We start from the raw sequence: 26,103 nt of genomic DNA on the forward strand, positions 1-26,103 counted from the left end.
GGGGACGCGTACAGTAATAATACAAATAAGGAATTAGAACGGGGCCGGCTGGCTGTGTCAACAGCACGGGGCATGTCTGAGAGCGGCTCTGACAGCAGGATAAAGACTCGGCAAGAGTAATGAGGCCGAGACACGTTCCCGACGTGTTCCCATTACGCCTCTCCCCGAGCACGCACGCGCGTGCGCACACACGCACGCATACACGTCATCACCCCCCCATAAAGATGTAGATAACGTTGCGACACACAGGACAGTGACTGTCAGCGGCACGCCAGGCCGGAACATATAGAGTCTTCTCCTCACCTCGTAAAATCCGAACCGTCACACGAGGTCGATTTCAGCGCTGTCGTTTTTTTGGGGTTTTTTTCTCTCTCTCTCTCTCTCACGAGAGCGGCTCGTGACTGCCTTTTTTTTCGCCACGTTTCGGGTACGGGGCGATGGCGAAACCCCCCCCAAACGGTTTTCCCCCCGCGTTGCATTTCCACGCCGGCGGATCGTCCCCTCCGTCCGCCTCGCTCCCGTCGCCACCTCCCTTTCGCCCCCACCCGTCGCCTTTCGTCTCCGCCGGCATTCATCAAATCGCGGCGACGGCGCTCCATCACTCTCCATGACGGAGAGTGATGGAGGGGAAAGGGACTCGGAGAACGTGTTCCGAAAAAAAACAAGAACGCTGGTTTTCCCCGTTGAGACGAGTGATGAAATCCGTTTTGACATCCGTATGCGCCTCCACACTTTGCTTTCTAAGTGCATCGCTCTCCCCAGGCGCTGTCCGTGGCCGGGCTGGGGTCGGGCTTGACCGAGGCCTTTGTGGTCAACCCATTTGAGGTGGTAAAAGTCAGTCTCCAGGCCAACAGGGATTCCTTCAAGGAGGTAAAAACCCTTCGCCTCCTCTACGCCTTTCCCATTACTTTCAAGTACTTGAAATGAAGTTTTTTAATTACCCTTTGTATGTTTTGTCGTTTTTGGTTCGACAAGAGATAAGAATAAAATAAACAAAACTGTTGAGTTGTGTTGAGATACTTATCAAAATACTCTAATAAAGTACTCAAAATACTATAATACTATAATAATGTGACCTTCTACAAAAACTCAAATAGTTAAGAAGCTTATATTTTACTATGTATTTTTTTTAATCAATTTGCCAGTGAATAAAAATAAAAAATAATGAGATTTATTTTTATTGATCATTTTCAAAAAGAATCATTTCAACCCATCGATCGCGTCTGTACAATTGGTATCTCGCTCCCTTTGAGCATATCTTCCCCCGTCTCCACGCAGCAACCCTCCTCGTTCGCCAAGGCTCGGCACATCATCAACACGGACGGATTTGGGCTGAGGGGCCTGAACAAGGGCCTGACGTCCACCCTGGGGCGCCACGGCGTCTTCAACATGATCTACTTTGGCTTCTACTTCAACGTCAAGGACGCCATTCCCGCCAGCCCGGTAACGCCCGTCTCCATTTGTTCTGAGACAGTTTACCCGAGCACTAGTGCAGTCATTTTCAGGGAAATTAACACAACTTTTACATATTTCCGGTGAATTGATTGTTTGGGTGGGATTTGAGTGAGATTCTGCCTGTCTACCTTTATCAAAAGTTGAAACTACACAAGCGCGGTACTTTTTGGGGGGAAAAGTTACTCAAATACTGTTCAAATTATACTCAATAAAGTACCGTTCCGGGTCAAAAGCACTCAAACACGGTAGCTCGCCGCCTTCCGCCGCCGCCCACAAGCCTCGGATCAAACCTTAATCGACGGACCCGTCGCTCTGGCTCTAACAAAGGCCTTTGAGAAACAATGATAATAAACTTTGCTTTATGCACAGAAATGTTAAGCCAAACTCGGGTTACAGAGCAGCCCTTTGAGCCGGCCCCGGCCCCGGCCCACGGTGTCTGCGTCTATTAGCTGCTGCTGCTAACCTCAGGGTATATGATAGCCACGTGTCCCAGTCACTTAGCCTGTGGGGAATAACAAGCTTTTGACAGTATGATTGGTTAGGGCCGCGTCCTGTGGTGGTGGTGGTGGTGGTGGTGGGGGGCGGGTCGCGGGGGAAAATCAGAGTGCAGCTTGTAAGATCAGCGCCGCTAATACCTCGTCTATTTGCTCTGCATAACATCCTCAAAGTTTCGCGTTACACATCCGGCAGGGCCTGATGGCCCAAACAAAAGTTAATTTTGTTTAATGGAAACGTTGCCATACGCCCTGTTCCACATGTACAAACTGAAGCATTAGATTAACTCCAATGAACTAATTGGAAGCAGACAATGGGTCGTGCTTTCACCGGGAGGCTGCAGCGGAGGCCCGCGCTGCTGCGATGTTCAACATTCCTCCAGGAGGAGCCTCGTTCCCCGAAACTGCAGCTCGACCGAGCGGCGTCTTTTTTTCCTCCGTTTTGATCGGTCTAGAAGCTTCCGGATCACTTATTTATATTCTTTCCCCCGTACCTTTCCCTGTTAAACCCTTGAGTTGGAAGCCAAGTCATTTTTGGGTTGGTTTTTTTTTTTGACGCTGAGCCGGTTTTGTCCGAGGCGACTTATTATCATTGTCTGGGCAGCGGGCGAGGAATATCGAGGCCTCCCCGCCGCTCTGGGCGGCGCCGCTGATTGGATCTCTCCGGGAGCGGCCCTTTTCGCAGCAACGTGAGCAATGAGCTCGCAAGTCAGACGTGTCCGCAGTCAAATCCAGCGCCGCGCTGGCCGCCCCCCCCCTCCGTCACCATTTGAATAGCAGATAGCGCCGCCATCGTGCAGAGGTGAATGTGCGAGGATGTGTTTACTCAAGGCTGTTCGGAAGTGGGTTGATGGGCGTACTTAGACCACGGGAACACCGCCCCCGCCCCACAACCCCAACCCCCGGCCCCCTCAACCCACCCCGTTCGACTCCTCCGCCCCTGCCTTCCCCTTCCCCGCATTTCGCTTTAAGAAAGAATGGAGAAGAAGTGGGATTAGCTATTGATTTACCTCGGCTCCCAGGGTGTCCGGCCGCTTGAGAAAGGCCTGGACCGGAGAGGTTGCTGTCATTTGTAAAAATATCCTGGCCAATTAGCTGTCAGAGCTCTCTGAGTCTGGGCTTCTCTGGTACAGTAATACCCCTGTGCCGAGTCACAGCCCAATTACCCAAATTGTCCCCATATGCCTCCCCAGTCTGCCTGCATGAACCCTGTTTATAAATCCCCTCTCTTGGCTCCCCCGAGAACATGTGCTTCTGCTCAGCCAATCACAGGGCTGCACCGCAGTCAGGAAGCACTAATCTGCCCCCCGCTACCATAAAATGATCAGGGCTTTCATGCCAGCTTTGCAATCATATCCACAAGCCCCCTCATATTCTCTCCCTCTCGTACGACGACACATCCCCGCTGTCAGCCCTCATGCTAATACTTTTTTTCCGCGCCGCCCGTGTGGTATCCGGGCTTACCGAATGTCGTGATGGCCACAAATCACACGTCCTCTCGAAGACCGCTTCCATAATAATAAAAAAAAAATTAAAATTGAAAAAAAAAATTGTCGGTAATGCAGACGAGCAGGGCACTCAGGGCCATAATTACGCCGCCGAGGCGACGGCAGCCGTTGTAAGTGTTTTTTTTTGTGACCTCCCCCTGTTCCGTTCCTCCCTCTCACCTTGCCAGGATCCGACTCTGGAGTTCCTGCGGAAGTTCGCCATCGGCCTGACCTCTGGAACCATCTCATCCTGCGTGAACATACCGTTTGACGTCGCCAAGAGCCGCATCCAAGGGCCCCAGCCGGTGGCGGGAGAGATCAAGTATCGCACCTGCTTCCAGACCATGGGCCTGGTGTACCGGGAGGAAGGGTACGGGCCGGCTGGGTTTCCGCTATAGGGAACGGATCGGGTGAACGAGAGCGGGGGCCTTGAAAGCAGCCGAAAAAACCACCGCGGCCGCCGTGCGACGCGGCCCGGGCGCGTCGCCGAAGGGAGTCACGCCCCACTTTCCCTGCCTGCCCAAAACGCGAGCGGGAAGACTTATTGTCGCTAGAGTCAACATTGGCCCGTTATCAGCGCTGATGACGTGGGAGAACGCACGCAAACGGATCCAGATTTGGAAGATCTGAAACGGCGACGCGTTACCCACGCGGCCCGGCCGCGGTGATTATTTCACATTTTCAAAGCCCGTCGGAGGGGACGGCTCCCAACGTGAACTTTGAAGCGGAGTGTAAGTGTTATGGACGTTTTTTTTCCCCGCCTTCCCCCCGCGCAGCCGCGCGGAGCAGGGGCCGGCCCCCGAGATGTTTGTAGTTAGCGGACACAGGAGCCTTGGGGGCTGCGGCGGGAGGAGCGCCGCCGGAGCCCTCTCCACCCCAGGGGCGAGGGAGCGGGTGCCCCCTCTGCCACATCCAGTCCCCGGCTGTAACACAACACAGTCGCAGCTAATTAGTGGTCCCCGTGGGAGACGTCGTTAAGCAGACCCTAACGAGCCGCGCGGCGCTCGGCGGGTCAATCTAATCAGACAGAGGGCCAGGGAGGAAGTGGGTCGAGCCTTATTAACGGCATCAGCGGCGGGGGCAGGGAGCGGGACAGGGGGCACGAGGCAGCGGCAGCCGGCCGCCGATCACCTTGAACACATTAGGGGCAGGTACACGCCATTAGACCCGCTCCGCTCTGCCGGACTAGGGGCCAAGCGCAGGCAGGCGGGCGGGCCGAAGCAGAGCCCGGACGGCCTGCGCATACACACACACGCGCACACACACGCACACACACACACACACACACACACACACACACACACACACACACACACACATAACATTACACTGATACATATACGCAGAAAATTTGGGGCAGAAACACACGCATCATATCAAATATGAACACACACACACACACACACATATATAAAACCTTTTCTACACATATAGAGAAACAGAGTAAATCCATGCACATATCCAGATAAGAATATATTAAAATAACCACACGTACACTCAACACGTACACATTATACACAAAAATATGCACACGTATTATTACGCATATAAGTGCACTCGTAACATATACGCTCCCGGTGACTTGTGTGTTTTATGAACATTTTCTCTGTTGCTTCTTCGTAGATTCTTGGCCCTCTACAAAGGTTTGGTCCCCAAGATAATGAGGCTCGGGCCAGGTGAGAAACTAACAAACGTTGTTTTGTTTTTTTTCATGTTAATATTAAAATATTCCTCAAAACCGCAAATTGGATCGGCAATTATTCAGTCATACAAACATCCCTGAGGCCATTCAAGGAATTTCATTTTTACTTTCACTGAGGGGAAACTTTTTTTTTTTTTTTTTTTCTGTCAAGGCGTTTTCAGATTTTTGGAGGCGTAATAGATTTTTTCCTTGAGGTTGTTTGGACAATTGGTTTTAGAAATGCTAACATAATTGACATCATTATTTCGGGGATTTGCGGCAAACTTTTAATAATTAGTCGAGGCAGGGTGTCCCAAACCATATAATCGCGTAATAACACAGTTGTTCCACTGTCGTCTAATGGAGGGACAAACTCAGGCTGGCGCAAAGTTCAAGGTTTTATTTTTTATTTTTTTAGGGAAAGTATGAATACACAAAATCACAATTATTAAATCACAAATACATCTCTCAGGCTCTCTATGCCTGTAAGCATCATTTCTTTCTAGTATTTTTTTACCCTCTGTTGATAGCAGGGTATTTAGAGGTCAGCGTCTTCACTTTTTGCCTGATTTTAGGCTTGTTTTTTAAATTAATTTCTTCCAGATATGTGTCGCAAGGCCTTGTGAGAAATCTCCAAGCGTGTCCCGCGTGCACCTGGTGGATTATTTAATTTGAAGCTACGCTAATAAGAAACAGTCCGTATTCAACTCGATGGAAATTCAAATCGAGAGCATTCTATTAAGAACTCGAGACGTCGAAAAATACCTTTATTGTAGGAATCATTTTCACTGAATTTACTCAATTCTCGATTCCACGTCCCTGCCTCACACGCCAGCACAAGCGTATACTTATATTTTACATATTTCACCATTTAGCCAATACCTTTTTTTATCAGTATTGTTAAATTAGACATGGTGTAGTTATATTAACCTATTCTTTCGCATTCTGTTGCACGAAACGTATCATTAAATGACTCAAACCCACAGTTCCAACGATCCTTTGTCCGTCCTTTCTTGCACCTCATTGAATAGTTTCCCTGTCTCCAGTCTTGTCGTCCTAATGATTATTTTTTTTTCCTAGTTATTAACCGCTGATGACACTCCATTAAATATATCTATTGTTAACTGATTTAACTTTTTTTTTTTTTTTTTTTTAAATGTGTGTGTTGTTTGCAGGCGGAGCTGTGATGCTGCTGGTCTATGAGTACGTGTCTGGATGGCTCCACAGGAACTGGTAGTTAATGGGAAGGGAAACACAACGAGTGCCTTAACTGGGATCTTTACCTGAAAACACTACAGTAAAAAAAACTACAACAACTAAAAACAAGAAAAACTAAAAAACTGAAATGTTTTTTTTTTACATTTTAGCATATATATATATATATATATATGCATGTATGCATATATATATATATGCATATATATGCAAATGTGTGTATGGAGCAATAAGGGATTTCTTGTCGTCTTAAAGGGATTTCTTTTAAACAGCAATTTTGTCATTCTTAATTTTATTTTTTTTTACACTCGCCGCGTCTTCATGGTCCAAGGATTCCAATGCAGTTCCAGGATTTCTTTAGAAAAAAACAAGTCGGATGAAGGTTTATTTGACAGACATACTGAAGTATCTCCGGTTGCGCTGCCAGTGGAAGAACTGTGCATCTCCTGACTAAGTATTACGTAACGACATTTATGTAACGACATTTAGTCTTTAGATTTTCTTATGTGTCGTCTTTTTCTTCTCTAAATACACAGATTTCCATTTTAAATTTGCTTATTTCAGCAACTTTGCTAATTATAACAACTTTTCATACGATCAGACTATTGAAAAGATCCCCCCAAAAAGATTATTTTAGAAACGAAAAATCAGGAATTATCTGATCACAGTTTTTTGTCCAAAATTTTTTTTTCACCTGCTTCGGGCAAAAAAAAAAGACAAAATTTGTGACACGGCCACTTAAACCTTGCATTGTACGAAGCCATTACAGCTCTGCGTAGGTTCTGAGCCCCATGCATCCATCCTGCTGAAAAGATTTCTCATAAATAAAAAACAAACAAATAAGGCAGAGCACATTTCTGCACAACAATTTTCTTTTTTTCATAATCCATGTTTCTGTCCTCTCATTTCAAGCCTGTAGTGACTTGAAAATGTATCCAATTTTTAATGTAGATGTAGAAGCTGTTACGGAAAAATACATGTATTGGATTAAAAAAAAAAAATAATTAAAGCATTTTTTTACTCTTGCAAAGATTTCTATGTGTCAGTGTGAAAATATTTTGTGTTTGTTGGAGCACAAATATCATTTCGTGTGTGTGTGTGTGTGTGTGTGTGTGTGTGTGTGTGTGTGTGTGTGTGTGTGTTTTGTTGATCCCGTAGCCATGTGTGTGCTCCGCCGTCTGTTTGTGTTTTCTGTTTGTCGCAGCTAGACAACGTTGGGAGCATTTCAACAGTGTGCTCCCTCCCGCCTCCCCTCCTCCTCCTCCCCTCCCCCTCCCTCCGTCGCTTCCTCCCCTCTCCCTCCGTTGGAAACCGCTGTTGTTTGAGGAGCTGTCATCGGAGCGGCTGCATCAGTCCGCTCTGCCTCTCTCCCCCGTGGAGGTGAGTCGGGGCCTCAGCCGAACCCGGCAGCGGCTAAAAACAACACCGGCCCCAGAAAATTCAAATGCCACGGAGGACTGGAGGTCACCGCAGACATTCTCTCCCGCTGCTGATCCATCGCTTACACAAATATGCACCCCCCAGCATACAAACACACACACGCACATATACACACCTGTTGCTCGCCCCAAGGATAATGGTGCTTCACGAAAAGAGAGAGAGGGGAGGGGGAGTAATGGCCTTATCCATTAGTCATCAGGGGAGTTGGTATTAAGTCAAAAAGAAAAAGGAGTCGACGCAAATTAACTTGTTTCTCAACAAAATCAGTCGTGTGTGTGTGTGTGCGTGTGTGTGTGCGTGTGTGTGTGCGTGTGTGCTTGCGTGTGTGGCCGACCTTGACCCCCCGTCTCGCAGCAGTGGACGGCTCTGAGTTGGGCTCTGCGTTCCGACACTCTCTCGTTAATGTGGGAGTTTCCTTTCTGCCGAAATGGAGAAGCCGCCGCTCCCTCCCTCTCCGCCCCGGGCCCCGGGCCCCGTGCTGATTGACTAACCGCTGCGACACGCCGATTGATGGAACTGTAAGGTCTTAACACGGAGCCCTGAATGCAGGGGTTTGTTTTTCGGCCTCGACAGCTTGTAACATGTGCAACGTCTCTCTCTCTCTCTCTCTCTCTCTCGCTCTCTCTCTTGCTGGTTGCTGGGCAACGGAGCCCACCCCTTCACCTGAGCTTCCGCGTTCACCGCCGTTACGATCATAAATCTTGGCTGTGCCGGAGCCATTTTCCACTGGCTTCTCACCGCCCGTCTCACACCTCGCCCGCGTGCTCGCCCTCATGGCGGCGGCTCCTCCGCTGCGCTCTGGCTGGGACCAGGACGTGGCCGGGCCTGTCCCCGGCGCTGCCGCTTAATCATTAATATCACTTGATGCATTCGGGGGATTTTTCGTACGTGAATTTCTACAGTAATGTATTTCCACTTTGGGGGCACACATGCATCAATGCACGCCACATGATCACACGCACACACACGCGCGCGCGCACACACACACGCACCCACACAGGCACGCACACACACGCACGCACACACACAGAAAACTGTCATGTTGGAATTTTACCATCAGCAGGATTGACTTTCCAGAGGTTTGACTCACCTGTGTGTTCAGAGCTGTTGTTTTAAGGCATGAGACTCTGCGTCAAAAAAAGTCCAGCGCCTCCGCATTAAAAGGTATATTTCCCGACAACAATTAAAATAACTCACTAAGTCGATTTTAGTTTTAGTGTAATTTCACACCGTTATGGATATTCAAGTCATACTTATCAACCTTAAAACAAAGCGTGGGATGAAGGAATGCTGCAAAAGTATCAGGAAAATGAAATGTGATTGAATACAATTATCTTAATTTATGCTAGAAATGTAAAATATAAAAAAAAGTATAATAATAAATAATAATATATAATATAATCATAGAATAATAATAGTAAAAAGTAATCATAAAAAAAAAAGCCAAAGCTAAACACATCAAAACACCATTTTCAGGTGTTTAAAGCAAAAAATAACATTTCAAGGGCCATTATTTAATAAAAATGACTGGTTATTAGAAATATTAAGAGGTATTTTGGCAGAGCAAACACTCCGGCTGCTTCCTCCTGAAAAACCCTGTGCTGTGTTACTCTGGAAAACTCTGGAAAAGACGTAAAGATAACCATATGACACCGAAGCCTCAACATCATTAATTATAAGCACATGTTTGCCCCTATTTTTAAAGCTACGTCTTTAGACCTGACTTCCATAAAGTTGACCTACATGAGACTACAGCGGCACATATTATGAGGATTTCAAGAAAGTATTTCTCTTGTCTAGAAACACACACTGTTCCTATTTTTTTAATACGCTGGCGTCAATTAAAACAACCACACTTCAATTTTCTGGTGTGAGTCACCAGACCAGCCCAGTGGGAGTGGGCTGACGAGCGCTCGCTCTGTGATGTAACTTGAAAGGAAAAGTTGCGTGGCGCTCGCGTAGGACGGAGACAAAAACATATTTTCACGCCGGTCTCGCCCCAAAGACTTTTTACGACGGAGAGCGGAGCCCCGGCTCTATCGTGCGCGGAGGGGATGGTAGATAATGGCGGCGGCCTGGAGGGCTCGGGCCGAGCGTGTGATCACGGAGTCCCTGTGATGTGGTTCACATACGGTCAAAGCAACACCACCATCCCCGAGCAACGGTCCGTGACCACTGGATGCGGGGGCGGGGGGCGGGGGAGAGAGAGAGAGAGAGCGAGAGAGAGAGAGAGAGAGAGAGAGAGAGAGAGAGAGAGAGAGAGGGCGCTTTCCAAGTCAAATCAGCGCCGGCCCGGGAGAGGACTGTTTACACTGCGGCACGGAGAGGGACTGTTTATGCTGTGGCGCGGGAGGAGGAATGGGGGTGGGGGTTTGGGGGCTTGGGGCCAGGACTTTTAAACACCCTCCCCTCCGCCCCTCTGCTTCTGTGCGAGGGAGCGGCTGGGGAGGTCTCGTCGAGCCTCGCCCCGGAAACCCTGAGCTCACCTGACACCGGGAGTCCGGGGCCCGGCGGGGCCACTCTGCGGCTTCCCGCGGGTGTTTTTTTGTGTCCTCCTGCGGCCACCTGATCCCTCAGGGAACCGCGTGGTGCGCAACCCGGCGACCTGGGGGGACCACAGTCAAATGGGCGCGACGTTTCGCCCGGAAACACAGCGTTTACCTGTGGCTCCGCCGGGCTGGAAGGGTGGGACCCCGGCACGCAAATCTGCTGTCTCCGTGTTGCAATGCCACATTTGTGTGTTTCAGAAAAATCAAAACATAAATAATACAGAATAAAATGTATATATTATTAAATCAAAGCCAACATGGTCCGGTCAAAATGGGGTTTTGTTAGATATAATTTGAGGTATTAAATGGAAATATGACAGTATAGGATGCATTATCGTCCATAAAGAAAAAGGCACAAAATGTCACTATAATAATTCCAACCCATCAACCCTAAAGACACTCAGCCAGGTTGTGTACTTACACCTCGATCTGTACATGGAAAGGCCAGAATTCAGGTTGGCTCTGGGCACAACAGGAGCGCAGGCGATGTTAAGACTTTAATGAGGTTAAAAAAAATAAAAAATAAAAAGATATTTCACTGATCCGTGACCTTTTTTAAATCCTCGAAAAAAAAAAAATCCATTAAAAAGGTATTTTCTATCTGGTGACAATTAGGTTCTACGGCGCAACACAGCAGGTCACACGTGGAGGAGGCGATGTCCGTTTGTGGAGTGGCTGAGATTAATTACGCGTGGCGCACGGGCTTCCACGACGTCATTTCTATTGAACCCTCTCGCTCCTGGTCTGTTTGCGAACACTTGGAATGTGACATCCTGCTTGTGTGTCGTGGGCAGGTGAGCGTACGCTTCGCCGGAAAAAACGCGGCCGCCTCGTTTTTTCAGAGAAGGTCCGACGGCATTTCTGCCGCGCGCTCCAGTTATTCCCCATCACAGGCAGACTCTAAAGAGCCCCCGAGGTTGAAAATTCCACAAACAAACGATTGCGTCGGGGAGGATCAAGGACAACCAAAGAATTTAATAAGATACATTCAATTTCATTGTGCAACACTTTTGGAACTGTCGATGCTGTCGACTCCAACGTGAGACCCAAGGCCAATTCTGTCTCAGTGTGCGAGGAGCGTCCCGTGCTGTCCGTGAGGCTAATTGCACTTCGTTCAACGTACCTTATTCTAATAAATAAACATAACGTTAACTTCTCTCAGGAGTTGCACCGAGAAGTAGGAAAAAAAAAAAAAAAAAGCTCCGTCAGACATTTAATTTTTATCAAAAACAAAGCATACAAACATAAAAAAAATAAAATAAAAAAACCAGCACAATAGAAAATCGATACGCACCCTGGAAACACTTAAACTTAAGACTTTTTTGTATTTGCTCGTTAATGAACTCATACGTTACCCCATTTTCCCCAAAGACATTTGCAGAAGTGCGCGGCGCGGGCGCAACTGCGAGGAATGTTGCAGAAGGGCGCCCGAGCGCCCTCATCAGAGTCTTATCAGTCCTTCAATACAACCTCTGTCAAAGTTCCAGGCGGGCCTTGAGGGGCCGCGCTCCGCCCGTTTCTTTGGCCTGACGTGGCCTCCCCGGCGTCTGGGCGTCACAGGCGGAGGGCGTGGAGGTGGGGGTGGGGTGGGGCGGTGGTGGTGGTCAACGGGGAGGGCGTGTTTGGCCAAGGTTCTCGGTGGGAATCCGTCCGTGGGGGTGGCGGGGGGTGGGGGTGGCGGAGGGTCCGGTCTCTACAGTGCTGAGGCCGCGGGTGGAGGCCATGTCACAGCTGTGGGGAGATAGAGCACTGCCACTGGCTGGCTGCCATGTGGCTCCGGTCACATAGGCCGACGTGGTGGCGCTGTACCCCGTGCAGGGCGACGCTTGGGTGGGAGGGCGGTAGGGAGGGATGCTGGGCGCCGTGACATAGCTGTTCACTGTGGGCAATCCACTCGGCGTCTGGGGGGAGGGGGGAGAGAAACGGGACAAGGGACAAGGAGCAGGTTACTCGGGGGGGAATCGCTCGGTAAGCCCAAAAGTTCCCCACTGTACCCCGTACCCTGCTGTACCCCTCCGCCCGGGGACCTCGGCGGCTCCGCGGGCCGATTTACCTTTAAACTCTGACTGATCCAGGGAAATTAATTAAGCTCAGATTTCCAAAAAAATCGAAAAAAAACAAAACTAAAAAAAACGTAGAAACGTAGAATCTTTTCCCTTCCCCTCAATCTGTGCGTTTGGAGAAAAGAACTGGAGAACTAAGGCTCTTTCATTACAGACGGACTTAGTTCCAGGTGAGTAAACTGAACGTGAAGTGACATCGACCCTGGTGCAGGGCGCACGCACACGCATAAACACACATGCGCACACACACACACACACACACACACACACACACACACACACACACACGCACACACACACACACACACACACACACACAGTCTCTGAGTACCAGCAGAGTGAGCCTTAACAGGAGGAGGGAGGAGCGAGCGAAGAAAGGAGGTGAAAGTGAAGATAAATAGCAGAGCTATGGCCCGAACTTCAACCTGGAGATTTGAATCATCTTTTTTTTTTTCCCTCTCTCTCTTTTTGCTTTTTTTTTTTGTTGTTTTTTTTTTCACTTTTTTTTTTTTTTTCACTTTTTTAAACATTCACCAACATAATAAATATTTGACTAAAAACGTCAAATCACACGAGCCGCTCGTCTCTCCGGGCACCACGCTATTCTCTCCGAGTGCCTTTTTTTTTTTTCCTTCAAAATAACATGTTTGGGAGACACAAGCTTTGTCTTGTTGACTGTGGCGGAGGGCCATGCCAGACTACAGGAGACGTTGTGGTGGGGGGTGGAGGGGGAGCTGGAGGGGGGGGGGGGGGGGCGATGGATGTCACGAGAGATTGGGAGGGAAAAGCCAGGAAGGAGGGAAATATGATGCAAACACACGGTTCTTATCATTTAAACTGGTCTCACTTATCTGGCAGGATGACAGAACCTAAAGTTGTGGACTGAAGTGTTTCCGCGGTGACTGGGTGGTCCGCAGCTACCAAGGAACATTTGTTGAGACCTAATTCGCCCGAGATAAGAGTCACTGCAGCAGGCCTACTGCAGCAGGCCTACTGCAGCAGGCCTACTGCAGCAGGCCTATCGCGCCTCTGTAACTGTTATCATCATTATTATCATTATTTTATGCACTGAGATGGACTGATTTGCACAGAACACTGAAGATCAGATCAGAGGAAAACTGGACAGTGTTTGATTCAATACCTGCAAAACCTTTGTGTGTGTGTGTGTGTGTGTGTGTGTGTGTGTGTGTGTGTGTGTGTGTGTGTGTGTGTGCGCGTGCGTGCGTGCGTGTGTGTGTGTGTGTGTGTGTGTGGTGTGTGTGTGTGTGTGGGGTGTTTGTGTTTGGTGTGTGTGTGTGTGTGTGTGTGTGTGTGTGTGTGTGTGTGTGTGTGTGTGTGCGCGCGCGTGTGTGAGCGTGAGCGAGTGAGAGAATGTTTGTTGTTTATGCGTCTGTGTCTGCGTGTAAATGTGGGAAAATGTCCGAGCCAATGACACAACGAGAGATTATTCTGCTTAATTATTTGACAGTATTTGAAGTACAGCATATTAATAATACATACTGTCTAGTCTGTCGGGATTTTTTTTAATGACTACTGCTATTAAGGTAGAAAAATAGAAATTTGTTGAAGCTCGTATCTGATGTGTTTTCATTGCATAAACCCATTATTTATTTATTTAAGAGAGATTGTAAAGGATGATTTGCTTTTTTAAATACGTTGAATAAGGTTTTATTGAAGGTTATTCGACATGCATCGTTGATTAATTTTCTGAATAGTCGGTAGGTAGGCGTATAAATGTGTGTGTGTATATATATATATATATACATTTATATACATTTATGTATACTGTATATAAATGCATATATATATAAATACATATATATATAAATGCATATATATATAAATATACATATATATATGTATATTTATATTTTTATATATATTTATATATATGATTTACCAGGAAAAGGTCCATCAAATGTGATATATTTAAAGATGTCAAAATGCCAAAACGCCTCAGAGAAAAAAGCCTCAAAAGGTGTCAAACAACTAAAAAAGTTCGGCACTATTTAAATATTTAGTTTGCTTAAAACAAATACTGTAAAATTACTTTTCACAACGAAACAACAGCAACTCACATATTTTGGACCTGAATTCGTCACCGGCTCTATTTCCTTAGAGGACTGTGTGTGTACTATGCATATGGGAGCATATGAACACGCACTGACTCCTAAATATAAATGTAATGATCCTTCCTCTTCACATCAAGACCTGACACATGTGATGGCACTGCGGCAGGAACGAGGCCAAGAGTACATCAATAATACTAAATAAAGTGATTTTCCTGGTGACTCTGTGGCGCTTGGCCAGGAGATGAGCCAGTTCACATTTTATACTAATAAACTAATAATGTACTTTTGATATGAAACAAACAGAATATGGTGAAACGTAAGTTTATGCCTCATGGGCAGCAGTGAACACAGCAACTTTGAAACGAGGAGTTAGAGGGATGAGACGCGGCTCTCTTACTGTATAATAATAATAATAATAATAATAATAATAATAATAATAATAATAATAATAATACATTTTGCCTTTCAAGCAATCCAACGACATAATAATAAATAAATATTATAAATATTATTAGATCATATAAGCGTAGGTTAATCAATGTGCAGAGGCCCGGGCCATAATGTACAAGTAATATGACACTAACATTGTTGTCGCTATGTACTCGTGTGCGTGTGTGTGTGTGTATTTTTATATAAATATATATATATATATATATATATATATATATATATATATATCACAAATTGCAGGCCAATTTCAGTCAGATCTGAGTAAGTAGTGCGATGGCGAGTGCGAAAGGAAAAGGTTATCGTTTGTTTCAACGTTCCTCCTATTTTTATGCAACCAGGTCTGTAATTTATAGACTTATTATTTTCTGCCCTTCACGCTGACCATAACTCTGTGTTGTACTTTCATTTTGTCCACACTGTGTCTTTGTGACACAGCCCTGGACACCCTGCAGGCTCGCTTTCCGTTTAATGAGCGTTTCTGGAAAAACAAAAAAAACAACAACAAAAAAAGAAAGCATGAAAAAACCCGGTGACACGGACAGAACTTTAGGGATGCGGCGCTAAATGCGTTCGTCTGCGTTTGGAGCGACGCGCCTCGAAATAAAAGCTGCAGCCACATCTGCACGCATGCGCAAACGCACGCTGGGTTATCCGCACGCACACACAAACGCACACACGCACACGCTGCCGCGGCCTCTTATCAGTTAAGCTTAAAAGTCAAATACAGTCATGTGGTTATCCTTTTTTACAGAAACTGACGACGTTTTGGTTTTCCCTCCCCCCCCCGTTTCCAAAAATGAGATCAGTGCCGTGGAGACACCAGGAGCTTCCAGGAGGATCGAGATGGATTAAAGGCAGATCCATAAAAAGAAAACCTTCCCTCACAGCGCACTGGGCCTGCACGATTTATCTAAAATAAATGTTATATATTCGAGAAAGATTGCTCTCAAAAAAACAAAAATAATAATAATAATATATATATATAATACATATTATATTTTTATTATATATTGTATAGTATATAATATATAGTATAGTATAGTATAGTATAGTATAGAATAGTATATTGTACAGTGTGTGTGTGTGTGTGTGTGTGTGTGTGTGTGTGTGTGTATGTATATATATATATGTATATATATATATATATATATATATATATATATATATATATATATATATATATATATATAAACTAAACAAAACCCTCCCTCCTGCAATAATCAGGGTTTAACTGGACTTCTAACAAGGTGCGTCTCCTTAGACAAACTAGCGGGATGTCATTGTCTTCATATTTTCTGTCTTTATCTTCAACATATTTCGATAAAGATTCCTCATCTGAAAAGTATTCTTGTGTATTTTTCACCGTTTCAGATTTATACAAATTGTTTAAATTCAGTAGCGCCTGTTCTGCAGGTTCTATACGGTACGCGTCGAATGTGTAAAGACAACATATCCGGAGCGTACTGATACCATGAAATATATATCAAAAATGGTAATTATTAAATAGTATTGATGAATAAATACACCAACTATATCACGACATATGCATTCCCATTGGACATAGGTATATATAGGTATAAAGGTTCCTGGTGACTTTAATCTTGGAGAGAGTCCTGTGTTTTTTGTTGAGTTTTTTTGTTGTTTGTTGTTGTTTTTTGTTGTTTGTTGTTGTTTTTTGTTTTTTTTGTTGTTTGTTGTTGGTTTTTTTTGTTGTTCTTTTTTGTTGTTGTTGTTGTTGTTTTTTGTTGTTGTTGTTGTTGTTGTTGTTTACCTGTAACTATTTTGCTTGGGGTTCTAAATGCTGTTTATCCGTGACGCCACTGACTATAGTGGGGAGGCTGCAGGTGGGAAACGAGTCCTGTTGACTGCGCTCCAGGAACAGAGTCAGGGAAGAGGGGAGGCCTGCGCCACCCTGCACCACCCTGCGAACCCCCGGACCGAGTCAAGCCCGGGATCCAACCGAGCCGAACCCGAGTTCACAGTTCACCCAGGCTGCGTCGGGGCCCTTCACAAATCTACTTCTATACCGGAGAGGGGACTCTGGTCTCCATGCACCCCGGCAACAACCTAACCCCTCGGGGTTTCGCCCTCCATGACGCCTTGGGACGCTCGCTCCTCGCTCAGGTCTGAATTAAAAACTAAATCGATACAACAAATGGGCTCAGGCCGGGCTCAGGCCGCGTCTGTCCCGTGGATCTGATCGAACTGGTTGTAGTTGAGAAGACTCTTATGCGTAAAAGCCAAGAACCTCTAGCCCACCAAACGCCTTCCTGTGGGGGACAAATTAGATTCACTTGAACCGTTTCCCCTTCGTGCGTGATGGATATTATATTATGCACGCCCCCCCCCCCCACCAGAGCAAAGCCCACCAGAGTTGTAACCTGATCTGGCTGCTATGGAGGCCTGTCTGCATCTTCCTCTTCACTTCCCTTATGTTATTTGGATGCACGCGCTGCAAAAAAACAAGTACTAGAATGGAGCTGCTACATCAACTTAAAAACGTGTATATGTCTATATATACATTTACGTCTATATATTTATGTCTATATATACTGTGTATATATAGACATGTAAATATATATAGACATAAATATATAGATATATATATAAATATATAAATATGTCTATATATACATCTATGTCTATATATGTCTATATATATATATATATATGTGTCTATGTGTATATATATATATATATATATATACATGTATTTATTTATTTGTTTATATATATATGTTTTCATATATTTATATATATATATATGTTTTCGTATATATAAATATATTTAAGGTTTCCTCAACTTCAAAACGACAGCTTTAATTCTCAATTTAAAAAATTTAGAAACCCTAAAAAATGTGAATTGTTGGACTCCTCTATTTCAGCGATAGACCTACAGCTGAAATCACGTACAGTTTGTTTTAACCCAGTTCAATGTATGTGACAAGCGTGCACGATTGTGTGCGTGCGTGCCTGATGCAAATACGCACGAAATTACAAAAATAAATTAAAATAAAATAAAACATCTCACCTGCTGTACGCTTGGCCTATAATACAACAGACCAAGTCACTGGGATTTGCACCTGGGCCTATTTTTATTGTATGTTTTCATTTTTTCCCTCTAGAATTTAAAAAAAAAATGAACACTGAAATATGTGTCCCGCTCCGTTGGACGTGTGCACTTTTTATTTCGGCGTCCAAAATCTGCACGAGACATCTGGTAATAATTTGGAAATGCACAAATTATATTATAATTTTTTAAGGACTGAATTTCTACTTTGCATTTGCGAGAAGGGGAGGTGGAGGAGGAAGAAGAAGAAGATGATGATGATGATGTCTTGACAACAGCTGACAACGTTTCCTTTGCTGCTACAAGAAACATGGTCACAGCAAATGGACTCCTCTATTCTCTGTGATTTATGGAGGATCCTGTTTCGCTGTTTGCAAAACATTTCTCCTGTTTTTGTACGCAAAGAAAACTAGGGTTATATGTGTGTGACCCATTTTCAGCAGATAAAGCTTACAAATTATAAATTATGTAATAAGATAATAATATAATAATAATAATAATAATAATAATAGCACAGGGAAACAATAGGCCTCTATGAGAATGCGCTTATGGTTTGTGGAAATTAACGTTGGCGCAAAGTTTCTCCATGCGGGCAAATGTTGTAATTCACAATTTTACTTTTCCTTTCTTAATCCCATGTACTATTCAACATCCGTATTTAATCATTATTATATTTATATTTATATTTATATTCATGTTTATATTTATATTTATATTTATATTTATATTCATGTTTATATTTATATTTATATTTATATTTATATTCATATTTATATTTATATTTATATTTATATTTATATTTATTTCAAGTTCAGCTTTTTATTTCTAACCAGTCATTTGAGCTATTGCCTATAAATCGCTGGGAAAACAAAATGCCAACCAGGAGGCTGCTGGGCCCTATTTCTTTTGGTGGCCTTTGTGTTTTCTAGATGTCATATTATCTAACTTTTAGGCTTGGGAACGTATTCAGATGCCCTCCTCCAATACGCGCACACACACAAAAACAAACACACACACACACGCACACACACACACACCCACACACACACACACACAAACACACACACACACACACACACACACACACACACGCACATTTTGGATCAATACAGCCTGGACTGTATTTAATTTTTTGATTTAAAATAACAAAAAAAAAGCATGCTTACTTTGCTGTTCTGTAATGGACCGTATCCCAAGAATATCTGTGACTGAGTGTGATGAGGGCCAGATCCTGTGCATGGCCATGTGTCCAGGGAGGGTGGGCATGCCGGGGGGGGTGGGCACCTTGGTGCCACTGGCACCAATGGGGGTTGGATACGAGTACAAGTGGTTGTAGGGCAACGTGGGCTGTGGTGGAGGGTGGGGCCCCTGCTTGCCGGACTCATACTGGTTCTGCTGGGACAGATTTCCAATCTTGTTGCGCAGGATCCGACTGATCGAGCTCACGGACGGGAGGTTGAACTTGTCGCACACCCCGTCGGCGAGTAACCGGTCCCGGATTTCCCAGGCAAAAATCCCCGGGTCCCGCTGCTTGTATGTCCGAATGTGCTTGACCACCGTCGGAGTGGTGACCCGGGGCTTGCTGCCTCCTATGGCCCCGGGCAGGATGGAGCCCGTCTCGTTGTACCGGGCCAGGATCTTGCTGACGCAGCCGTGGGAGACCCGCAGCTGCCGGCTGATGTCGCAGGGCCTGATGCCGAGCTGGGCCAGCTCCACTATCCGCAGGCGGATGGCGTTGGGCAGCGGCCTGCCGTTCACAAACACTCCGCCGAGCTGGTTCACCTCCCCGAAGGCCGGTTCTGGCGCCGTGGAAACACACGGAGATGCAGCAAAAGTCAAATACGCGCTGAGCAATCACTCCCACGGGCCCCGGTTTGCAGATCCGCGCACTACTCTCAAAATAACGGCGCGAATATTTACAAGAACGGGTTCGGGTCGGCGGGGCCGCCGCTGGCTCGGTTATGAGGGATTGAACGGAGCCTACGACGGTACCAGTTTGGATTCTAACCGTGCTGGACCGTTGCGGTTCTGACCAAAATGGAAACCTGCAGAACCCGCCAAGATCACGCGTGTTTTTCTTAGTAAAACCACGAACAAAACTAAACAGCAACCGTGCAAAAAAAAAAAAAACATTTCCTTTTAATTATTGAATAAATACCCACATATACCCCAGTATATGCTCTGGTTCGCTTGCCCGATGAATAATCATTTCAACCGTTTGCTTGAAGCCCGAGCGCCGGGCTCCACGCACAGTTGAGATATTTCACGAAGATTAAAAGAAAACACTCTCCCCCACACCCCCACCCACCCCGCGCCCCCCCCCCCCCGACACCCCCCACCCCCACCCACCCCACCGCGGGATCACGACATAAACACGAACGACACCACGAAGCCACCCCTAACCCTCCCCGGGGTTCGGAAGCCCGGCGCCCGCCCGACTCACCCATCATGTTGTGTCCGCACAGGATGACCGTGGGCTCAGTTATGCGCCTCCAGCGTGCGTCCGTCTCCGCGTCCAGGGTCACGAGCGTCCCGAAAACTCCCCCCTCACGGAAAATCCACGGGTCCACGGGAAGAGGAAAAAAAACGGAGCGAGACACACGGCGAGAGAGCGAGAGAGGGAGAGGGAGAGAGAGGGGGAGAGAGGGAGAGAGAGAGAGAGAGAGAGACGGAGAGGGAGAGAGAGAGAGAGAGACGGATCCACGATCTGCTCGGTGCGGCTGCGGGAGACAGGCTTACATCCCGGCGCGGGACCCCGTGGGCCGGACTTGCAGCGCGTCTCGCGTCGCGGGCGCGCGCCCTCCGCCAATGGGGCGGCGAGGCGGCGCCGATCCGCGCCCCCATTGGTCCAAAAAGTTTTGACATGACACGTCGCGCGCGGAAGGCTTCCGCCCCTGTCCCGGCGGGTCCCGAGCGGGGACCCCGGGACGAAGCACGTTTGGTGATGGTGAGTATAAGGAAATATCAGATATCCCAATCAGGGGGCTCGCCAGTGGAGTTCCATCAATAAAGACCCGACGGGAAATGTATTTATTTGGTTGCTGTAAATGTTGGTTAAACGTTAGACTGGCTGTTTTCCATTCATTTCAATGAATTTAAAGGTAGGATCCGCATCCCAAAACGGGCGCGCTCAGACCGTCCGTTGCAAAGCAGCATTGAATACTATGACTTCTCATCACACCCGTCATCATTTATTTGCTATTATCTTGTTTTATTTGAACTCCTTCTTTTTTTATTATAACCACTGCCAGTCTCATCCCACCTAAAATAAAGGCCACGATTTGATTTCTAATGCCAAGGATGCATTGCGCGATGCATCATTTATCTAACATAGTTATTTCCTTTGACCTATTCGTGGTGGTGCGTTCGGCGCGTTGATCCCCAGCCTTTGTATTGATTCAGTGGTTCTTTTTTTGTTTTGTTTTGCTTTGTTTTGAGTGTGTTTCCCCCCCCGTCGAAATGCTCCCGAGGGGATTTAGTGGCTGAACATTTCACCGGACAGGCCAAGCGGCGTCACCTGTTCCGACCGCACGTATCATCCCCGAGACGCGGTTTCCACGCGCGCGTCGCGGTGTGCGCGTCGTGTCGAGAGGCCTCGCGTCCGGGCCGTAGCCTCCAAGTAACGAGGCGCTTTGGGTCACAGCGACGGTCTCCGTCCTCCCTTCATTGATTGAAATGCTCGGCAGAGGTTTTCCACTCACAAGGAAGAAGATTTAACTTCGACCCAACACTCCCAAACTGACACATATATTATACCATATAGTTAAAAAAGGGGGGAAAAAACTAAAATAGTGACATTCATCTCCGTATCCTGAAATTGAGTTCCACAGTTAATTTACAATTTACCGTAAAATACCAAAAGCTGTCAAGCACTGCGTGCGGACATATTGGACAAGTCTTTGTGTTTTTATTGAGGGTGATAATGAATATATGAGCTGCGCTGCACAGAGCTGCTTTTCACAGGATGTTCTCCTCAGCGCTTTGGGTGTTCCTTATATCTGTGGTCCCCGGTCCCAGGCCACTAATGCATCAAGCATATTGTAATGTTTACCACTGGTAGGATAATGGGTGAAGTTTACCTCTGGCAGCATAACGTCTAGTGTCTTATTATCTTATGGATCATATTAACCACTGGTACTGGATAATGCTTGCAGGGTAACGTGTTTACCAATTGGATAATGGATCATATTCACCACGGGGAGGATAATGGATCATATTTATCTATGGTAGGAGAATGGATTATATTTATCTCTCGTTGGATAATGGATCATATGGATCATGGATCATATTTATCTATGGTAGGATAATGGATTATATTTATCTCTCGTTGGATAATGGATCATATGGATCATGGATCAAATTTATAATGGATCTTATTTATATCTGGTAGGATAATGGATCATGTTTATCTCTGGTGGGATAATATATAATATTTACCTCTGGTACTGGATAATGCATACTGGTATGATATGGATAATATTTACCAATAGGATAATCAATCATATTTACCACTGGTAGGATAATGGATGTTGAGGACCTCTGGTAGGATAATGTTTACTGGTGGGGTAATGGATCATGTTTAACCACTGGTGGGATAATGGATCATATTTACCTCCGGTTTCCATGGAGATGCTGAAACAACAAGAGGTCATTTCTCAATGGGATCAAAGGTCTCTCCAAACTACTAAATCTGCAGCTTCAACGTGGAGCAGCTGGAGCACAGGGACTGGACTGTTTTTTGATTTCCAATAGTTTCCACCAAACGCTGACAGCAGAGCGCATCAGCGTGTGCGCGTTTACACGCACCTGAGAACGCAGCGCCTCGGACTACACGATAAACCGCTGCAGGAGGTGAATGGGTTTCTAAAGTAAATGAGAAGCATTTAAAAGTCAAACCGATTACAAGATGATTACTCACTGCCATTTTTATATCACGGTGTAAGTAGTATTTTTATTTATTCACCAATAATAATAATAATAATAATAATAATAATAATAATAATAATAATAATAATAATTATAATAATAATAATAATAATAATACTGTATTGTTATTATTATTATTATTACTAATATAAATACTAATACTAATACTACTTATACTACTAATAATAATAATAACTCGCATCTCCATATTACTGTTTTGAGCAACATTTTGTAGTAATAAAGAGGGGATTGATGATAATTGTGTGGGGCATGCCACTTTTTTCTAGTACAGTATATCTCGTATTTTGCAGTAAGAGTGGGTGAATCTGTCTGTCTGTCAGTCTGCCTACCTGGCGGCTGTCTGCTTTCACGCATTCGCGCATTCACGCATTCATCAAGTAAATGTGTAATTACTCTGTCGCAGATAGCACTTCATAAATAAAATAGTGGACAGCTTTGAGCGTATAATGACGTGCAACGTATTTATTCGGTTATTTAGTGCAGCCAACAGCCCGTCGGTGCACGCCATAACGCTCAGAAGCCTGCACGCATGACTGCCAAACACTGTTGTCATGCATGTGCCTGCAATAGTTCACTACCTAAAAATTGCCCATGTCGAGTCAAATCGTCCCCACTGCCAGGGAGGGCAACACGGCACTGGGAAGTCATCGATCGAGGGAGCTGGACACCCGGCCCCTCGATCAGTGATTGGTTCGATTCCGTGGATTTCCTTTTATTCTGTTTGCTCGGTGCTGTTGTTCGCGGGGGGGGGGGGGGGGGGGGGGGTTCTCCTGCATGCTCCCGTTCCGTGCAAAAAAACACCGGCTGCACTGACTCTGAAGCAGCAGGTACAGGGTGTCTGTGCCTTGTGTCTGCGCCGGGGTTGTGGCGGAACGAAATTCACAAACAGGTAAAGTGTAGGAAGGTTTCAACACATGCTGGCAAAGCCTTTTCTGCTCCCGAGCGAAATATATGATATTAAAATATGAACCTGACGAAGGATATTTTGGAAAGCTTTCTTCCAGCTACTACAGTAAACCTCTGCAAAATATATCCAGTTTTATGTCAAACCTCTTTTCTGGCAGCAAAGTAAGCTCACATATGTGAGTGGATGCCTCTGAGCACTTGATAAACACACGCGCGCGTGCGTAAACACGCACACACACGCACACAAAAGCCGTACCCAAATCCCATAATTTATGCGTTTTTTGGTACCCATAGGCCTCCATAAAAAAAACAGTAAAATGAAGCAAAATCATTAACACGGTTTCTTAATCTTTGTCATTGTCCATCAGCAGTTTTAACCTTTACTAAATCAGGAAACTTAATATACCTTAAATATACTGATTGTTATTGTGTTTGTTTTCTTTTGTTTTCACTTCAACTGTTGGAGCAGCGCACCTCCAGAGAGAAGGGGGGGGGGGGGTCGATAGACAAATAGAAAGATATTATATCATAATAGTGAGACATATATATAACAAAATGCTTGGAAACAAAAAATTGAAAAAATTACGATATACAATAAACTCAAAATAAATAGTAAATCAATAAACCTATACCAATTCACATTCAAGTATTACAGAAGGAAAATGTGTATGTATGTTCATATATATATATATATATATATATATATATATACACACATACATATATACACATAAATATATACATATACATATATACATACATATACATACATACATATATACAAACATACATATATACATACATATACATATACATACATACATACGTACATACATACACACATACATACATACATACATACATACATACATACATACATACATACATACATACATACATACATACATATATATATATATATATGCATGTATACACACACACACACACACACACATATATATATGTATATATATATATACATATATATATACATATATATACATATGTCCACTGGCTTAGTGGTTATAAACATGAAGATTGAAGTCATTATGAAAACAGTCATAGAGCCTCCAAAAAATACAGTATGTCAACACATGCTGTAGGGGGGAGTCTTGAATCTTCTTTATTTTGGGGAATAATAGAGAGTCGTCTTAAGTCTGTCCAGGCCCAGAGATGCACCAAGTGATTTGTTGCAGTTTGGCATCGTTTCATGACGGGTGATTGATGATTGATCAGTTGTGCTCTGATCCTCGTTGCCACGGGCCCTCTCATTAAAATATGAGTAGAACTACACTTTATTGCTCGTGGCCTGGATTCCTCCTGAACTCAGTGTGTTGCACAGACTGAAACCATCACTGACTCCAAACCTGTTTCACAAGCACACATGTTGAAGAGATGTAGTGTAACCTTTCCAACGCACATCACCTGGCGTGTCAAGCAAACAAAGAAAAAATACACAACTTTTTTCATACTATATATATATATATATATAATGTATACGTATATGTACTGTATAATTTTAGTATAGAGCGTCTTACCATTTTTTGGTTTTCTTATTTACTTGTACTAACTAATTCAAAGTAGTCTATAACAGTAATTAAGCTGCACACTTATAAAAAGTATGTGAACAACCGAAGCCGTACTTCTGTGTACTTGTTAAACATGTACTATTTTTGAGTATATTTACAAATGGGTTGAACCCAGAAAGTGCTGACCAGACACAATAATCAGGTCATTGTGTCTGATCAGCATTTTCTCAGTGACGCTAGAGGATTGAAACAGTCAACGTTCAATTCACATTTCCCACGGACTTCAGTGCACGATTGAGCCAAAGTAAAACAATTAATTCTGTCAAACACATTCTGTATGCGTTTTAAATATGTTTGGTTTTAGTTTTCTTGTTAGATTCTGATGGATTTGCTTTACTAAAGGTCCCGTTGAATGCGGCCCAAAACAGCTTTTTTTTAAATGCCAATTAAAGATTTAAAGACTAATTATGTCATGATTAATGTCACATCAAGTTTTTAAAGCATTGTAAGCTTTTTGTGCAGTTATGACTGACAATTTGGGCCTCTGTGGTCAGTGCACTAATGGCACATTTGTTTTGAAGAGTTGTCATTGATTAGCAAATTAGCCTCTGTCAATTCGACTCAATCTCATGGAGAAAACAGGATTAAAAACACCACGAGTCTAAATTAAACCTTCCCTAAAAACACCCAGTTTACAGACAGCATGAGTCATTTTAAGTGTAAGTAGTGTTGTAGAATTATAATC

General features: G+C 44.8%; 2 protein-coding genes across 2 annotated transcripts in view; one reads left to right on the forward strand and one right to left on the reverse strand.

The window, feature by feature from the left end:
* Positions 1-7,364, forward strand: part of slc25a21 (solute carrier family 25 member 21) — a 30,620-nt gene extending 23,256 nt beyond the window's left edge. Inside the window, exons 5-9 of the mRNA XM_080024662.1 lie at positions 763-870; positions 1,279-1,443; positions 3,625-3,806; positions 5,060-5,112; positions 6,293-7,364. Coding sequence (XP_079880788.1) covers positions 763-870; positions 1,279-1,443; positions 3,625-3,806; positions 5,060-5,112; positions 6,293-6,354 — 570 coding nt within the window. The 3' untranslated portion in view covers positions 6,355-7,364. The remainder of the gene's footprint in view (positions 1-762; positions 871-1,278; positions 1,444-3,624; positions 3,807-5,059; positions 5,113-6,292) is intronic.
* Positions 7,365-11,990: 4,626 nt separating this feature from the next.
* On the reverse strand, positions 11,991-20,532 carry pax9 (paired box 9). Its single transcript, XM_080024661.1, has 3 exons — positions 20,420-20,532; positions 19,143-19,775; positions 11,991-12,222 (listed from the first exon to the last, which is right to left on the reverse strand). Exons 1-3 carry the CDS (start codon positions 20,424-20,426, stop codon positions 12,047-12,049), a joined length of 816 nt encoding a protein of 271 aa, XP_079880787.1. The 5' UTR covers positions 20,427-20,532; the 3' UTR covers positions 11,991-12,046.
* Between the last annotated feature and the right edge of the window lie 5,571 nt (positions 20,533-26,103).

This window comes from Zeus faber (genome assembly GCF_960531495.2).
Source record: "Zeus faber genome assembly, contig: SCAFFOLD_70, whole genome shotgun sequence".
In the NCBI taxonomy this organism is placed as follows: Eukaryota; Metazoa; Chordata; class Actinopteri; order Zeiformes; family Zeidae; genus Zeus; species Zeus faber.